General features: G+C 43.2%; 1 protein-coding gene across 3 annotated transcripts in view; it reads left to right on the top strand.

Moving 5' to 3' along the window:
- Positions 1-18,490, top strand: part of EFCAB7 (EF-hand calcium binding domain 7) — a 48,103-nt gene that overhangs the window by 19,312 nt on the left and 10,301 nt on the right. For 2 of the 3 annotated variants that reach the window (XM_056122256.1, XM_056122257.1), the window contains exons 7-8: positions 11,212-11,369; positions 12,173-12,306. In XM_056122256.1, the coding sequence (XP_055978231.1) occupies positions 11,212-11,369; positions 12,173-12,306 (292 nt within the window). Of the gene's footprint in view, positions 1-4,187; positions 4,330-8,355; positions 8,466-11,211; positions 11,370-12,172; positions 12,307-18,490 lie in introns of all 3 variants that reach the window. The other variant, XM_056122258.1, reaches the window with a different exon arrangement.

Below are 18,490 nucleotides of genomic sequence, written 5' to 3'. Positions count from 1 at the left end.
ACTGTATCTTTAGGCTCTTGCATTGTATTACTGGTCCAGTTGGCCTAGAATTACCAGTGGGGGGTCCTTGAACCTCCTCAGGACCGCTTGGGAGGCCCCTCCCCCCAAATTAAAATATTTGAATCATTTTCTGTCTAACTTTACAATGCATCTCAGCCTGTGGCATTACTCCCTAGTGTAGTTGGACTACTTCAAACATTAGCACAAGGGAAACATTGTTTCATCACGAGTTTTCCAATGCCACAAATTATGTTCACTGCAAGGATACTGAGAAAAGTGCTGTTTTTTACAGTTCAGTTTAAACGTTTTTAATCTGTGGGGATGCTCTTACGTTCATCATTCAGACATTTTCCATACTTAAACATTTCCAGACATTAAAGCTCCAGACATTTTCCATACTTAAACCTACAATTTTCATAATCACAATAAGTTTTTCTTGACATTACCATATATGTACAATTCCATATGATACTGCTTTATGGGCTGGAGCGATAGCACAGCGGTAGGGCGTTTGCCTTTCACGCAGCCAACATGGCCGACCCGAGTTCGATTCCTCCGCCCCTCTCGGAGAGCCCGGCAAGCTACCGAGAGTATCTCGCCCACACGGCAGAGCCTGGCAAGCTCCCCGTGACGTATTCGATATGCCAGACACAGTAACAACAAAGTCTCCAATGGAGACGTTACTGGGCCCGCTCGAGCAAATCGATGATCAACGGGAGGGCCTTTACCTTACTTTTACTTACTGCTTTATAATCCTTTATTAAAATACCTGGAACACGAAGTTTCTTTAAATACTAACCTTAAAGCAAATCATTGCAGATATTTAAATGTGAAAAAGAACAGTTTTAAAAATGTTTTTATGGTAACATTGCTTAATATTATGATAATATTCTGTGGTAACAATGTTTTTGTGGTAACATTTATACCATACAAGTTTCAAGTGTGTGTACACTGCAGCATGATCTCCACGAGAAGTCGAGTTTCCTTCCCTTGTCAGCCTATGCTTGACACCTGTACCCAGTTTTACTACCCCCAAACTCCTTCACCTGTTTCTCCCTCACCAATCAAGAACAGAATGTTGAATGTCGCTGGTAGTTTGGAAGGGAAATCAGGAGACATGAGTTCCAGCTTTGGTTTGGCAAAATCAGCAAGAGCTGTGACTTAAATACATACATTTACTTTTCATACATCATCAAAAGAGAAATGCATTTGGGTTTCGGTTAGAACTTCTACCTTTAATATTTTGTAATTTGTTTGTTTTGTTTCTTTTTTGGTTTGTTTCTGGAAACTGTGCTGAGGGCTTATTCCTGGCTCTGCGCTCCTGCCAGGTTGCTACTTTAAAACTTTGGAATATTGGGCTGGAGCAGAAGTACAATGGGTAGGGCACTTGCCTTACACCTGGCAACTTGGGTTCCATTCCTTCACCCCATGTGATCCCACAGTCTTCCAGAGGTGATCCCTGAGCTCAGAGCCAGGAGTAGGCCTTGAGCACCACTGAGTGTGGCCCAAAAACCAGTAAGATAAAATAAAAGAAAATAGCATCCCTAGCCATTTTAGAAGGATAAATATAAAAAAAATTCATAAAGTAAATTAAGTAGAATTCAAAGTGATAGCGCTATTTTCACAATTATTGAAAGAAAAATATTTTGCTTTCCACTTGATTTAGAATCTTAATTCAAACTATCTTAAAGGATAAAATTTAAGTGTATCTCTTCTTCTCTTAGTGGTCCTCATCCTCCAAGGTCATGTTGATTATGTAAAGGCCACTTGGCTTTAAGGCAATGTCAGCATCTGTTGCTAGCCTATGATCTATTCCCATTCAAGAGATTTACAAAGAGGCCAAATTAAATACTCTGTAAATACTCCTACATTAATAGATGAGCCTGAACTTTTGACTCAACCCCAAGTTTAAAATTTACTGTGTTAAACACAGCTGATATATCCATAAGCTCCTTATATAACCAAACTCATTTCAGCTCTGGGTCTCTGGGTGGCTCCATTTCTGTTTGGTAAAATGAACTAATTTACATCAACCACATTGTCTTATTTGAAATTTATATGATGACTTTATGTTTCCGCCATGGATGATATACTTACGAAGAAAAATTCTAATATTTAAGATCACATTTGTTTTTTTGGTTTTCTTTTGAGGTTTTTTGGACCATGCTGGCCATGCTCAGGGTTTACTCCTGGCTCTGTGCTCAGGAATCACCCTGTGGGGCTCAGGGGACTATCGATAGTGCCAGGAAGTAAACCTGGGTGGCTGTGTGCACGGCAAGCACCCTACTATACAATCACTCTGGCCTTTTGTAAGATCGCATTTAATTTTTCCATGAAAAATTAAATTAGGTTTTGTTTTTCTGGAGTTTTTGGCAGTACTTGGGGCTATACCTGGCTTGGTGCTCAGAATCATTTCTGGCAGTGCTCTGGGACTGGTCAGTCCTGGGGACCAAAGTGGGCCTTTCAGTATGCAGACAATGTCCTCTAGCCCTGTGGCTCATCTTCCTGGCCCCTCAAGCACATACCTTTTATTTATTTATTTATTTATTTATTTCTGGTTAAAGCAGTTTATTAAATGATAATTCTTTTGGGTAAGAGTTGGAATGTTTATTTCCAAAAAAAATTTTTTTTTCATTAGTGAGACATATAAGGTACAGTTGTAGACTTACAAATTTTTGTGCTTGGGTTTCAATTACACAATGATCAAACGCCCATCCCTCCACCAGTGCCCACTTCCCACCACCACGGATCCCAGCATCCCCTCCCACCCCCTATCCCCCTCATGCCACCCTGCCTCTGTGGCAGGGCATTCCCTTTTGTTCTCTCTTATTGGGTGTTGTGGTTTGCAAAAGAGGCAATGGGTGACAATAATGTTTGGTCTATAGTCTACTTTCAGTATGCTTCTCCTGTCCTGGGAGGATCCTCCCAACACCTTTATTTGGTGTTCCCTTCTCTATCGGAGCTCCCTTTTCCCCTAGCATGTGTGGCTGGCCTCCAAGTTGTGGAGTAAAATTCCTGGTACTAATCTTGGCCATTCTTGAGTGTTAGTCTCCTATTTTGTTACTTTATGTTCCCCAGATGAATGCAATCTTTCTATGTGTATCCCTTTCTTTAAGTCATTTAGCTTAACATGATACTTTCCATGTAGTACCACTTGTATGTAAATTTCATGGTTTCATCTTTTCTAACAGCTACATAGTACTCCATTGAAACACATACCTTTTATACCCCAAAGGATTTGACTGTACCTGATCAAGGACTGACTAGAAGCTTGGGTAATAGTTCAGCAATAATGATAGTTTTTTAAAAATCAGTTTAATGCATTTATAAATACAATTTATATGCAGTAATGTTGTGATCAACAAGTGCCCCTGAATACATCCTCAAATTAATTATGCTTATTAATGTGATTGACGTGAATATCCACTTAAGGTTGCAGTGCCAGTGATTTGATAGGTATATGTTTTAAATGATAATTATAATAATGTTATTATAATGATAAAAAACTTCTTGAACATAGAAATGCCAAATATGGCATGACTTATAATGCAAAATACTTATATTTTTGAGGGAGGGGGCATTTTTTGTTTCTTTTTGGGTCACGACGATGTGCAGGGGTTACTCATGCACTCAGGAATTAGTCCTGGCGGTGCTCAGGGGACCATATGGGATGCTGGAAATCGAACCCAGGTCGGCCGCATGCAAGGCAAATGATCTATCCGCTGTGCTATCACTCCAGCCGCAAGAAAACTGTTTCTTGTGGGCATCTTCATCTTTGTCCATTAGGTAATGCATATATTCTGCAATGTTCTGTCCCATAATGAGTTTCCAATGTCCTTTGGTGTTAAATTCCTTACTTTCCTCTTAAGATACATTTTAAGGGTTGCTCTCTCTGCTTATATTGATTCTGTCAATCATAATATTTATTGAACACCTATAGTAAGCCAGGCACAATTTAGGTAGCTGGAATTTTAAGTTAATTTTGCATTTATAATTTGTCTTTGTCCTAATCAAGTGTCATGGCCTATTTTTCACCCCCACTCCTAATAACATTGCAAATTCCAAAAGGACAGGGGCTCTGTTTGACATTTTCTTCTTATCTCCCTTGATTTTCTTCTTATCACTCTCTGTTCATACTGAAAGCTTTAAATAAATAGTGTTTGAATAACATGTTTTCTACATTTCAGGAGTGGCAACGTGTACAATCCAAAGGTTGCTTTTTTGTGGAAGAAGATGGTGAAATTGTGAATCATCAATACAAGATGCATATAGCTCAGAGATCCATGGTTTATCTAACTATTAAGCCATTAAACATGAGTCAAGTCGAAGGCAAGTTTCAAAATTTTTAATCTCTATTTTTAAGACAGCAATTTAGTATTCTTTAAGAGTATTCCTTTAGTAGTACTATTTAATGAAAAACATAGTCTGCCTAAGAATACTACAACTACCTTTAAAGAAAAGCATATTTTGACTGTATTATATTATGCAAAGGAAGTAAGTTGCTTTCTTTCTGGATTTTGGGGCACACTCACAAGTGCTTGAGGGCTTCACTGGTGGTGCTTGAAGAACCAGGCTGTGCTGGGGGTTGAACTCGGCCTGCCTGAACTACTATTGAGTATGGTTGAATCATACTTTATTTTATTTCATTTAGAAACAACAGTTCCTGGTTTCCTCACAATATAAAATTAACTTTTAAATTTACTTATTAGCTTAGTTCTTCCCATTGATTTTGAAAAGCAGTGTGTTTAAAAGAGAAATTCTATAAGAATATAATTTGGGTCAATAAGAACTGAGTAGTTTTGGGTCTGAGACATAGCATAGCAGGAGTAAACTCTGAGTAACACTGGGTGTGGGCTCCCCCAACCTCAAGCAAAAAAGAATCTGCGTATTTTTAAAGTCCTATGTCATGTAACTTAGACAACCCTTATTAATAATCTTTGTAAAGTAATTTTATAGTGTCTAAGCCAGAGAGATAGTACAAAGATTAAGTTGCTTGCCTAACCTTAACAATGGTTAAGGTGCGACCATGGTCTTGGTCCAAATTTCAGCACCACGTATGGTTCTACTCTTGGCCAGCACTGCCCAAAATACTTACAAAAATAATTCCTACTGTCTAAATTTAATATGTTTTAATTTTGGTTTTTTTTGTTTGTTAGTTTTTTGCTTTTTGGATCACACTCAGTGATGCTCAGGGGTTACTTCTGGCTCTGCACTCAGGAATTACTCCTGGCAGTGCTTGGGGGACCATATGGGATGCCGGGGATTGAACCCTGGTCGACTGCATACAAGGCAAATGCCCTACCCCCTGTACTATCACTCTGGCCCATGTTTTAATTTCATATATATTTTGGCTTGGGAACCACATCTGACAGTGCTAAGAGACTACTACTTCTGGATCTGTGCTCAGGAATCAAGCTGGTCGTCACTGGGGGGACCATGAAGTACCAGGGATGGAACAGAGCCCTCCTCTATGCAAAACATGTGCTCAGCCAGCTGGTCTCCTTTCCCCCATCAAAAAATCTTTAGTAAAAATGTCTACAGTGTATTTAGCGTTTTTAATGTCTGTTGTTCTACTTATCAATATTTATTTTAATTTTACTATTTTTACTGTCACTGTCTTCCCGTTGTTCATCGATTTGCTTGAGCGGGCCCAGTAATGTCTCCATTGTGAGATTTTTACATATCAATATTTTATAGAGATTCTTTTCTTCCTCATTTTTTAAAATATCTCTCAAATTAGAGTCTGAAGATTTCATTGTCTTTTTTTTAAATGTAGGAGTACTGCTGTTTATTCAGCCACTGATTAGTTGATTGAGTTGGGCATGAACTTCACCTTACTTTTTTTTCATAATTTTATTTATTTATTTATTTATTTATTTTTCTTCTTATATTTATTATTGAATCAGTGGGAAAGGTTACTAAGCTTTCAGGTTTGTCTCATTCATACAATGATCAAACACCTTTCCCTTTACCAGTACTCATTTTTCACCACCAAAAACCCCAATATACCCCCCTCCCGCCCCTCCCAATGCCTGTGAGGCAGATGATTACTACTTAACTCTTCTCTACATTAATTGCATTCATTATTTCGACAAAAGATGCACCAATATTGTTTAGAATTTCCTCCCCAACAATCAGAATTGCTGAAAAGGCATTGTGAAATACTTTGTTTTCTATAGCTGGTTATGAGAATCATATAATGTCACAAGGCTGCGATTTTGGATTTCTGCAGAGTCAGATAATTATAAGATTGGTTTCTGTGTGTCTGGTGTTATGGCTGTGCCGGAGAGCTGCTCATGGGGGGCAACTCGTGACCTCTGTAGGGCGTGAAGAACGAGCTGTTACCGCCCCCCTTCCCATGAGACTGCAGTTGCCCCGTCACCACCAGCTCATACCTGGCTTTCCTATAAGCTCTGAGGCAGTGGCCACCTTGCTGCCGAGGGGGAAAAAGGTGGAAGGGAGCAACACCCTTTCCCTCCCGGGGAGGCAAGGTGCAGTAGTTTAACGCATGGTACATTCACTTTTCTGCCGCATGCTGCTGGGTTCTGGATTAAGTCCTTTTGCCTCTGGAGCCATGGCCATGCCAGAGAGCCACTTGTGGGGGACAACTTGTGACCTCGGTACGGCGTGAAGGGTGAGCCGGTACAGCCCCCTTCCCATGAGACTGCAGTTGCCCCATCAGTGCCAGCTCATACCTGGCTTTCCAATAAGCTCTGAGGTGGCAGCCACCTTGTGTGCGGTCCAGATACATTTCTGCCAAAAGTTGCTGGGTTTCAAGATTTGTTTCTGAGTCTCTGGGATCATGGCCGTTAATCAGCTTGATTAGGAGCCAGAGAAACTGTTTGTAGGTGGCGACTTGGGGTTTCGTTGGGATGGGGAGGAATGGGCTGGTTCTACCCCCATCTGGTGAGGCCCCACGTGTCTCGTCACTGCAGGCCCAAACCTGACTGTCCAGTGGCCTCTGGAGGATGGCGGTCACTGGGCCGCCAGGGGGAGCAGGCCAAGGCACGAAACCTATTCCCACCTGGAATGGCCCGGTACGAGTAACCTACTGCAGGAACGGGACGCATTTCTGCCAAAAGCCTTTGGGTTCTGAGATTCGTTTCTGAATCTCTGGGATCATGGCTGTTAAGCAGTTCGATCAGGAACCAGAGAGACCATGCCTCCAAGCTGAGCCCAAGGTGGTTTGTGGGTATGTCTCCCACATACCTAACTTTTGGCCGTTTACTTTCTTGGTAAACTTTGCCCAAAGTTTTTGGGGTCTGGCCAAAGGCACAGCAGCAATTTTGGGGTATCTGAAAGTCTGACAGTGCCATCAGGCTGCTGATGCACTCGCCTCACAGGCATTGTCTACCTTGCTGGATATGTACACATTTGGCAGATGGTACTTTGAGTGACCGTTACAGTGTCATCCCCCACACATTTGTGGCTACCTCGCATTTGTGGACCAGTTCTCCTGGCTGCTGTACATTCTGGTCTTGGATATTAGTCTCATACTATTTTTTTTTAATATCCCCCTAATGAGTGCAGTCTTGCTGTATCTCTCCTTCTCCTTCTGAATCATTTCATTCAGCATGATACTCTCCATGTCAATCCAGTTATAAGCAAATTTCATAACTTTATTTTCAATTCCTCTGCCCTTCCCGGGGAGCCTGGCAAGCTACTGAGAGTATCTCTCCTGCATGGCAAAGCCTGGCAAGCTACCCGTGACGTATTCGATATGCCAAACATAGTAACAACAAGTCTCACAATGCAGACGTTACTGGGCCCGCTCAAGCAAATCGATGAACAATGGGAGGACAGTGACAGTGACAGTGATTTTCTACAGCTGTGTAGTATTCCATTGTATAGAAGTACCATAATTTCTTTATCCAGTCTTCTTTTCTCAGGCACGTGGGTTGTTTCCAGATCCTGGCTATGTGAATAGAGCTGCAGTGAACATCAGAGTGTGGATGGCTTTTCTGCTATGTGTATTTGGGCCCCCAAGGCATATTCCTAGTAGTGGTATTGCTGGGTCAAATAGGAGCTCAATTTCTAATTTTTTGAGGGATGTCTACATTGTTCATTTCTCTGCCGTATCAAATTTCTGAGGCGTTCAAGAAAAGTCACAATTATTAGAAAGTATATGTGAAGAATACTTCTCTCTTTGGTTGTTCATCATAGTCTTCTGCCAAACAAACAAATGATATGATGTTTACATAGAAAAATGGAATGCGTGTTCTTTTAAAAGAATACAAAGACAAGAAATCACTAACATTTTTTGTTTGTTTGTTTGTTTTTGGGTTTTTTTTTAGCTTGAAAAGAGCAAGCAGTGATTGCTTATTTAAGATGTTTGGTCTTTGTTGTTGTTTGTAGGAAAACCATCTCCTTGGTTATCAGTCGACACAGCTATGTATATTCTTAAGGAAAATGAAAATCAAGCAAATCTGCAGCTCATGGGTTTTACTGAACTACGAAATAGAGAAGTATACATATTTTTTCCTAATGTTTAATTTTAGAGTGTGAACTCAAATATGGGGAAAAACAATTAAAGTCTTTTTAAACTTTTCTATCCTTTCTCATAACTAAGTAATTACCCAGGAGCTGGAGTAGTAGTACAGCTGGTAGGTCACTTTCCTTGCATACTGCCTACTCGGGTTCGATCCCTGTCACCCCAGATGGTCTCCCAAGTCTCTCCAGGAATGACCCCTGAGTACAGAGCCAGGAGTGAGTCCTGAGCACCACTGGATGCAACTCAACTCTCCCACCACCATCCAGAAGATATCATTATGAATAATATATATGCTTTCTTAATTGTAAAAGACTTTTCTTGTTAGCTGAGATCTAAGAACTGAGGATTGATCAGTCATTTTGGCTTCGTGGCTTGAGTTTGTGACATTCTACTTCTTCTATAAATGTTCTTTACTTCACATAGGAACAGTTTTTTTTTTTTTGCTATACTCAGTAAAAATGGTTGATGCTAGTGGATTTTCCCCCCTAAATATGAGCAATTCAAGCCTGGAAAAAGTTGCTCTGGATGTTTATCTTACTTATACTACTACAGCAAAAAAAGAAAAACTTCAAGATTACTATCCTCAGGCTTCACTCCTATTATAGAGCCCACAAATAGATTGATACAACGAAATGCTTTTAAATGATTTTATATGTTGCCTGTGGGTTGTTTCTGATCTTTTTTAATTATATATTTACTCAGAGGCCAAATATGTGAGGCAGATACATAAATGTGGCTATTTATTTTATGAGGACTACAAAATACATCTGCTGCACAACAACAAAATAATACTATTCAAGGGCTTACTGCAATATCATATTTAATCTTTATATAGGTCCAACGACAGACAAACATTTCCCTGATGGAATGTTACATAAAAGTCTTTATTGTAGACTCCCTAACAGACAAGTATAGTTATAGTCAAGAAACAAATAAAACGACAGAAGTTATTAACGTTTTGACTAAACTCTTCTTCAGAACTGATTGAAGTTAAGTTCAAGATAAAGCATCATCTAAAAGTATAGCTTTTCCCATTTTGTTTTGGATAAAATTGCTTTCTTATGAGAGTATATGTGTAAAAATATTAGTGCGTAGCAAGCCTGTAATAAAGTGTGAATGAGTTTCTATTTACTTCTTTTCTATAGAGGTTTCTGTTTCTCTGTAATATGTCATATTTACAAAGGATTTTTAAATTTTTAGTTTCACAATTATTTTCTTTAAAAAGAGTTTTGTGCCCCTGAAAGGCTTTCCATTCACCATCCACTGTGGCATTTCAAGGTTATATGTGGAGATACAGAAGGGTCATGGAAAAGTATAGGTCAGGACACTGCAAGAACTTTGTTACTCATAGGTATATCAGTTTATACCTAGACAGTGTAAAAGGTGATGGTTTTCAAAGGACGGATCTGAAAGCTTAAGTTTTCAGAACAGCCCTCAATTTATTACAGCGCTTCTTTGTATCTTCTGACTTGGGAGTAGAAATCAGGTTGAATCCAGAAATTCAGGTAAACAAAAGTCTGTTTTGTCTATAAGTCTCCAGAATGACTTAAGCTATATCGAGGTTTTGAAAGGACTTTTGGACACAATAACAGATAGAATTGCCTTGATCTGTTCTGAAGAATCAGTAGCTGTTTACTGATCTACTAAGTATTGGACAGAGACTACCCATAAGTTTTTAGGAAGCTATTAGATTCCAAAAATACCTATACTTAGTTATTCTGTAGCACTGTCTTCCCGTTGTTCATAGATTTGCTTGAGCGGGCCCAGTAACATCTCCATTGTGAGATTTTGTTGTTACTGTGTTAGGAATATCAAACACATCATGGGTAGCTTGCCAGGCTTTGCTGTGTGGGTGAGATACTCTTGGTAGCTTGCTGGGTTCTCCAAGAGGGGTGGAGGAATCGAACTCGGGTCAGTCAGGTCAACTGCATACAAGGCAAACACCCTACCCACTGTGCTATCGCTCCAGACCAATAGGCAATATGAAATAAATTACTGTTACCTGCTAAGGGGGTAGGCTTGGTTATTCATTTTTCTTTATTTCATAGAAGAGTTTGGAAAAATAAAATGTTTTTCTCCACAATACTGTGACACTTGTTATAAATATCTCGTGACAGCAAATAATTTCATATCAGAGATTTATCTGGGATTTTGGCATCTTATTTATTATAAGCCAATATTAAATAATAATACCAGTACAGTGTTTCCCCCCAATAATTGGGTATTTAAAATAAGATTAATTTATATCAGTAGTAAATTTTTAAAAATATGATATATTTAATTTTTATTTTATTCATTAAAATTTGATCTACAAATTATGTATTTATATATAAAATCAAATTATATATAAATCAAATTTATATATCAAATCAAATCAAATTTAAAAATCAAACTGTTACCAGAAAATTATAATTATAATTACAAAAATTTTTTAAGATTATTGGGGGAAGATTCTAAAGTCCTGTCATCTCTTTCTTGTATTGTTCAGGCGGTTGTTTTAAATAGATATATCATATAAATTTATATATGATATTTATATTAAAATCTAATGGTTTTACGCTAAGGCTTTACTTTAAAAAAAGATTGTGAAGCCTATAAAGAATGATAGAACCGTAGTGGAGGGTATTGATTAAGAATATCTTTACTGTTTTAGAAAAATATCAAAGACATAAAATCTCATTTTGTTTAATTTTCTTTCTTTCTTCCTTTTTTGAGAAAAGGTGTTTGGGTGGACTGGTGAACTAGGGCCTGGAATTTACTGGTTAATTCCTTCCACAACTGGCTGTAGGCTGAGGAGAGACGTCAAGCCCATAGCAGAAGAAGCCCAGCTCGTAGGTAGAGATGACACTGGGGAATTATTTCTCACAAAGGAGTTTAGGTAAGTTTCATTTCTTTGTTTGTTTGTTTGTTTTTTGTTTTTTGTTTCTTCTGGGTCATACCTGGTGATGCACAGGGATTACTCCTGGCTCTGTACTCAGGAATTACTCCTAGCGGTGCTTGGAGGACCATATGGGATGCTGGGAATCGAACCCGGGTTGGTCGCATGCAAGGCAAATGCCCTACCCACTGTGGTATCAGCCCCAGTTTCATTTATTTAGCCATAGGTTGGAACTCTGATATCTAAACTGAGCATGTGTGAGTTGAAAGCCTGACTCTGTTGTTCTCGGGCCAGTCTGCCCCCATCTCCAGACCCTCGGCCCTAAACTCAGCCGATTTCCTAGGCCCTGTCCTCTCATGGCTCTGCAGCCTCTCTTGGATTCTGGGGTCCACATATTTGGCGAGTCATTGTTAGTCACACAACCAGTTCCTTCCCCCAGAGACTTTGTCCTTGCGATAGATCCTGCTCCTTGTGCTGTTAGCTGAGGCAGTTGGCAGGTCTGAAATTCAAGCCCTCATAGTTCTGCCATGCCCGTGGTGGCAGAGTCTGGCGGCAGGGCAGTTGAGGGAGGCTGTTTTTCCTGAGCTTCCGTCACGTGCTGAGCTGCTGGGCTTGGTTTAGAGGCTTGTTTTATCTTACATATGACTTTAAAAAAATATGTCTGGATCCATGACCTCTGTAGTGCACAGAAATCATTTACTACCTTTATTTTCTTTTGAAAAGTTTTCTTGTAGAAACGTTCTTCTTCCATCTAGTTCCTTAGAGACAAACAATAATTTGCTAATTTTTTTTTATCGCTCTAGGTCAGCTTTATCAGATATATTTGATATTATGGATTTAGATGGGAATGGTCTTCTCAGCCTTGAAGAATACAATTTTTTCGAACTGAGAACAAGCGGTGAGAAGTGTGATGAGGACGCCTGGGCCGTGTGCAGAGGTAGATGCTGCTTTCTCGGCCTTCCATCCGTTTCCTCCCTTCCCTCTTGCTGCACTTGCTCTGATGAACCGGGCTCACATGTGCCTGCACGGTCACACACGTGCTCTCTGCGTGTCACCCATGTTGGTGGAGAAGCTCTGATGTGATGGGTGGCAGTGCTTGCCGAGGCCCCCCCCCTTCGCTGCTGTGCACACCGGGATCCCACCGAGATTATTCCTGGCACCTGTGGACTCATCGGCTCGCAGGTGCAGGGCAGGTGCTTGGCCACGGAGCTGTCCCTGGGCCCAGGCCCACTTCCATCTTTAAGAAGGAAAATGTGGCATGGGGAGGGCAGCACTTAGGGCAGCAGAGGGAAGAGAGGCCTGCCCACGTCTCTGCATGGCAGCACAGCAGCTGCCAGGAAAGCTCTGGCCGGCTGCAGCCCTGCCTGACACCCTGTCACTCTGCCGGTGTACGCAGGCAGAGGCCATGGCCTGACCACCAAGCCATCAGCACGGCAGCTTTGTCCCAGCGAGGAGGACCTTGCTCACTCGCAGGCACCCTGCTTACCCTGCTCACCCGAGTGGCCTGGCCCCCACCTGACTCCCATGGGCCCAGCCCTTGCCTGCCTCCCTATTCCAGAGCCCCGTCCACGCTCTTCCACCCATGCGTGGGCACCCAAGCTCCAGACAGCAAGCCCCAGACATCCCGGCCACAGCCCCCGGGCATTCGCACAGCTGCTGCCCAGCCAGTACCCACTGAGCCACACAACCTCGAATCAACCCCGAGAGGAATTTGCCACTGAATCCAGACCCCCCGAGGAGTAGTGCGTGGCCCCAGCCTGCAGCTCCCTGGGGCCGGTGGGACACCCGCTCAGTGCAACTGCGGCCTAGTCCACCTGATCCCCGGCGCCAAGGCTCCTGGAGCCGAGGAGGGTTGCGTGGCTGTGAGCATGATAAGATGGTGGCCAAAGACAGGATGAGGAAAGAAGCAGAGGCCACTGCAGCAGAGTCTTCCCCTCTCATGCGCCTGACCTGTCTCTCTGGGGACGGTGTTTAAGTTATTTTTGGGCGAGGTCAATACTGGGGACCCTGGGGCTGGAGTTATAGCACAGCGGGGAGGGCATTTGCCTTACATGCAGCTAACCCAGGTTTGATTCCCAGCATCCCATATGGTCCCCTGAACACTGCCAGGAGTAATTCCTGAGTGCACGAGCCAGGAGTAACCCCTGTGCATCTCTGGGTGTGACCCCAAAAAGAAAAAAAATACTGGAGGCCCTGAGGCCTGCATGAATTTATTTAAACCAAGTTGGCAGGCATGGGAGGGAGCTCAGAGGCTGGAACGCTTCCTTTGCATGCACTCTGCCCTGACTTTCATCCTCGGCACCATGTGGTCCCCCGAGCATCCCTGGGTATAGCTCTGCAGACCCACAGAGCCTCTCACTGTGAGCCTGGTGGGCCACGAGCCCAGTCAGGGTGGGCCTCATGGGCCCCAGCATGACCATCAGCCTGACAGCGAGCCAGGGAATGCCAGGCATGGCCCTCAGGCTCCCTGAGCATTGCAGGGGAGGTCCCCCACAGAAACGAAATTTAAAAAAAAGAATAAAGCTGAAAAGGAAAATCACCTAAATGCCATATTTCTCCAGGGGGTATTATTATATCAATCATGGTAGTTTAAACACCACAGCATTGTTTCCAGAACATAAAACTGAACAATTGGCAGCCCAGGGCTGCCCCAGGGCCAGGAAGGCCTTCCCGGGAAAGGGTGAGGTTGCAAGTTCGATGCCTGGCCCCATCCACACTTGCCAAGTGCAATCCCAGCAGCTCTCCTATTGGGAGCTCATCTCTGCTGTCATGCACTCCCTCGGGGGCTCCTCAGCTGGGGGACCGCAGCTGGGTCACGACAAAAGTAACCAGCTCAGCTCCCAGCCAGCACTATCTGAACCAGGTAGCAGCCACGGAGAGCACAGCACCCAAGTATGTGAGCCACCTCTGGTCATCACAGCAGCCAGGGGAGGGCCAGGAAAAGCGACTAATCGCAAGCATTTTTTTGGGGGGGGGGGAGGTGGTTAATTGCACGCCAGAGAGACCATACAGGGGTTAAGGTACTTACCTTGCAGGCTGCCAACCTGTTTGATCTCAGCACCACCTGGTTTCTTGAGCACTGCAGAGAACAAGCTCTGAACACAGAGCCAGGAGTAGCCTCTGAGCATCACCAGAGTTGCCCTTCCCTTAAATAACAGGTGGAATAAAATGACAGTTGACGGGTCTGGGACCAGCTCAGTATTCAGCAGTGTTGCCTGCCCTATAGACCCATGGCTTGTAGACCTGGCACTGCCCTCCATACCCAGCCTGTCCACTGTGTAGGATCCCCGACACCACAATCAAGTGTGTGGAGAACCTCTGCAGCCCTACTGTGTGAGCATCACAGCCGAGGGGCTATCCACTGGCCAGCAGCACAGCCCTCTTGTGCTCGAGCCTCCCACGAATGAGCGTGGCTCAGTGAGCGTCCTCAAGCCCTGTCACCATCCAGCATCAGAAACACCACAGAAGGGAAGGTTTTACATCAGTAAAACCCACTGTGATTATCGAAGGAGAGCTCACATTGAAAGAAAAGACGGGGTACTCATGTTTGATTCGCAGCTTCCCCCCGCACCCCCCCCACACATGGAACTCCCAAGCCATGGCGGGTCAGAGTCCCTCCAGGATGCTCAACATCTCCTCTGCTTAGGTGCGGCTCTGGGAATTATGCTCAAGACCACACTTGCCTTGCGTGCTTTCCGGGGCTCTGAACCATCCTTTGGATTTTTCTTACTGGGCATCTCCAACAGCTGGCAAGATTGCCTCAAAGCGTGTAGGGTCACTGAGGTTTGAACGCTCTAAGCCATCAAGTCATCTTCTGGGCCCCTCCAGCGATGTTCTTGGTAGTTTAGGATAGAAACTCCCTCATTGTCCTGGCTCTTGATCCCAGTGGGCCAAAAGTCCCAAACTGTGGCCAGGTGATGGCAGCAAAGAGCTGAGGTTTTACTAAAAGTGGTTTCCAGGAAGTTGCTTATACATAAGAATTGTTTAGAGTTGTTTTTTTTTCTTTTGGTTTGTTTTTACTTTTTTGCTTTCTTTTGTTCTTTGCATTGGAGTAGAATTTTAAAAGTTTATCCATGGAGGTTAAACCATATCCACACGGTAACCAAGCTCATTGAGGTTTCTCGGGAGTTCAAGATGCCGCTCTGCTTAACGTTCATTGATTTAAAGAAGGCCTTTGATTCTGTTGAGACGGAAGCGGTCATTGAAGCCCTAGCCAATCAGGGCATTCAAGCCCAATACATCAGGATCCTCCGTGAGCTGTATTGCGGATTCACTACCAGGATCTCACCATTCTACAAAGAAGTGATCATCCATGTCAAGAGAGGGGTTCGGCAGGGCGATGCCATTTCACCGAAACTCTTCAGTGCCACCCTCGAGAACGTCATGCGACGACTGGAATGGGAAGGAATGGGAGTGAAGAAAGATGGTTGGCAACTACACCACCTCCGCTTCGCTGATGACATCGTTCTAATAACATCAAACATTAGCCAAGCAGCACAAATGCTGGCCGACTTTGACCGTGAGTGTGGAAAGGTAGGACTACAGCTGAATCTTACGAAGACAATGTTTATGAGAAACAGCCTTGTTCCTGACGCCCCATTCGCTCTCAATGGAACGACCATCTCCGAATGCAACAGCTATGTGTACCTAGGTCGAGAGGTCAACATGACAAATGACCTGGCACCCGAGCTGCGCAGGAGGAAGAGAGCGGCTTGGAACGCCTTCAAGAACGTCGAAGAAATAGCTAAGAGGACGAAGAACCTCCGGCTCCGGGCACATCTCTTTGATTCCACTGTTCTTCCTGCATTAACATATGCCTCAGAGACCTGGGCCCTACGCAATCAAGATGAGAACGCCATTCAGGTCTCCCAAAGAAGAATAGAAAGAGCTATGCTTGGAATAACACGTTTCACTCAAATGAGAGAACGAATCCGGAGTTCTGACATCCGTCGACGATCAAGGATCAGGGACGCTGTCTCATATGCCAAGGTGTCGAAAATCAGATGGGCTGGTCACGTAATGAGATTTAAAGACGACCGTTGGACTAGAGCTGTTACTGATTGGATTCCACGGGATGTCAAGAGACCGCGTGGCCGCCCACCTACCAGATGGTCAGACTTCTTTGTCAAGATCATGAACGATCGGTTTGAGGCCCTCCATGTTCCTGGAGCGAAGAGATGCCATTGGGCTACACTAGCACGCGACAGGACAAATGGAGACGTTACTGGCGCCCGCTCGAGCAAATCGACGACTAACGGGAAGTTAAGTGATTAAGTGATCCATGGAGGTATGGAAGCCAGGAAATACCAAGAAGGGGAATGGAAATTCCTGAGAATGAAGCAAAGCTGGTAAAGTCAGGGAGATGGTGGGATGTGTGTGCTGGAACCACAGGCTGGAAGAGCAAAGGGTGAATCAAGAATCAGGGCTAACCATGACTATGAACAAGAGATATTTGAAGAGGCCAGAGTGTGCTCAGGAGTGAGACTGAGTCCTAGGCTTGTGCTAGGATCATGCTAATCTGCTTTTTAACACGCCCTGAGCATGACCCATCAGAACAGCATGTCTGTTCATCCAAAGATGGGAAAAGATATATATATATATTCTTTTTTGGGGTCACACCCAGCGATGCTCAAGGGTTATTCCTGGCTCTGCACTCAGGAATTACTCCTGGTAGTGCTTGGGGGACCATATGGGATGCTGGGGATTGAATCCAGGTTGGCTGCATGCAAGGCAAATGCCCTAACTGCTGTACTATCACTTCATCCCTAGAGAATATATTTAAAATATATATCTAAATCTCTTCTTTTGAAGAAAAATTGGGGGGTAATGGTTTGTGCCACACCTGGCAGTACTCAGGTCTTAATCCTGGCTCTGTGCTCAAGGATCATGCCTAGCAGTGTTTAAGGGAACCAAAGGTGCCAGGGATTGAACAAAGGTCAGACGTATGTACAGCAAGCACCTTACCTCTGTACTCTCTCTCCTATCTCTATTGTATATTGATTTCTAATAAACTGATAATATAATTTTAGGAAGATGTCATGTATTGATATAATTTTAATTATATGAATCATTTTATCACCAAGAGTATTCGATATGCCAGACACAGTAACAACAAAGTCTCCAATGGAGACGTTACTGGGCCCGCTCGAGCAAATCGACGATCAACGGGAGGGCCTTTACCTTTATCAAAGAATCATATTTGAGTATTTGTTGGCACTAGATTATATTCCATAAGAGTAAATCATAATTAGAATTTTTCTTTTCTTTTTTCTTTTTTTGGGCCACACCCGGCAGTGCTCAGGTTTACTCCTGGTTCTATGCACAGGAATCTCTCCTGGTGGGGCTAGGGATTGAATCTGGGTCCTGTAGCGCTGTAGCACTGTCCCACCATCACTGTCTGTCACTGTCCTCCCGTTGTTCATCGATTTGCTCGAGCGGGCCCAGTAACATCTCCAATGGACATTGTTCATCAATTTGCTCGAGTGGGTACCATGACGTCTTCATTGTGAGACTTGTTGTTACTGTTTTTAGCATATCGAATATGCCATGGGGAGCTTGTCAGAGCCTGGCTGTGTGGGCGGGATACTCTCAGTATCTTGCTGGGCTTTCTGAGAGGGGCGGAGGAATCGAACCCCTCTGAGAGGGTCAGCCGCATGCAAGGCAAACGCTCTACCTGCTGTGCTATCACTGTGTCGGCCGTGTGCAAAGCGTGTGTCTGACCTGCTGTAATATCACTCTGACCCATATAATTTTCTTAAGAGAATGTTATATTAAATAAAATTCCAGTTTAATAATTTAATTAAATGCTAGAGTTGATAGTATTTTTGGGGGGAATTTCCATATGCTGAGTAGAAGCACGTTTGCACGGCTCTCTGAGGTCCATATGATTATTGTTCTCCAGAGAAGAGCAGTGAATCTAAGAAATTGTCACTTGACCAAGATTTCCCAGCATGAACATTTTACAGCTGGTCTCAAACTCAGGAAGTAAATTTCAGGCCCTTAACCACCATGCTACAAAGAATCCCAATAATACTAGGTTTAAGGAATTATTTGGAGGGAAATCCTTCTCTGCCAACATTAATAATATTACTAAAGGGGATGTTTGTTTGTAGTGTATTATT

The sequence above is a fragment of the Sorex fumeus genome, unplaced genomic scaffold (genome assembly GCF_029834395.1).
Source record: "Sorex fumeus unplaced genomic scaffold, SorFum_2.1 ptg000045l, whole genome shotgun sequence".
NCBI classification, from domain to species: domain Eukaryota; kingdom Metazoa; phylum Chordata; class Mammalia; order Eulipotyphla; family Soricidae; genus Sorex; species Sorex fumeus.
This window is presented reverse-complemented; position numbering and strand designations above follow the sequence as displayed.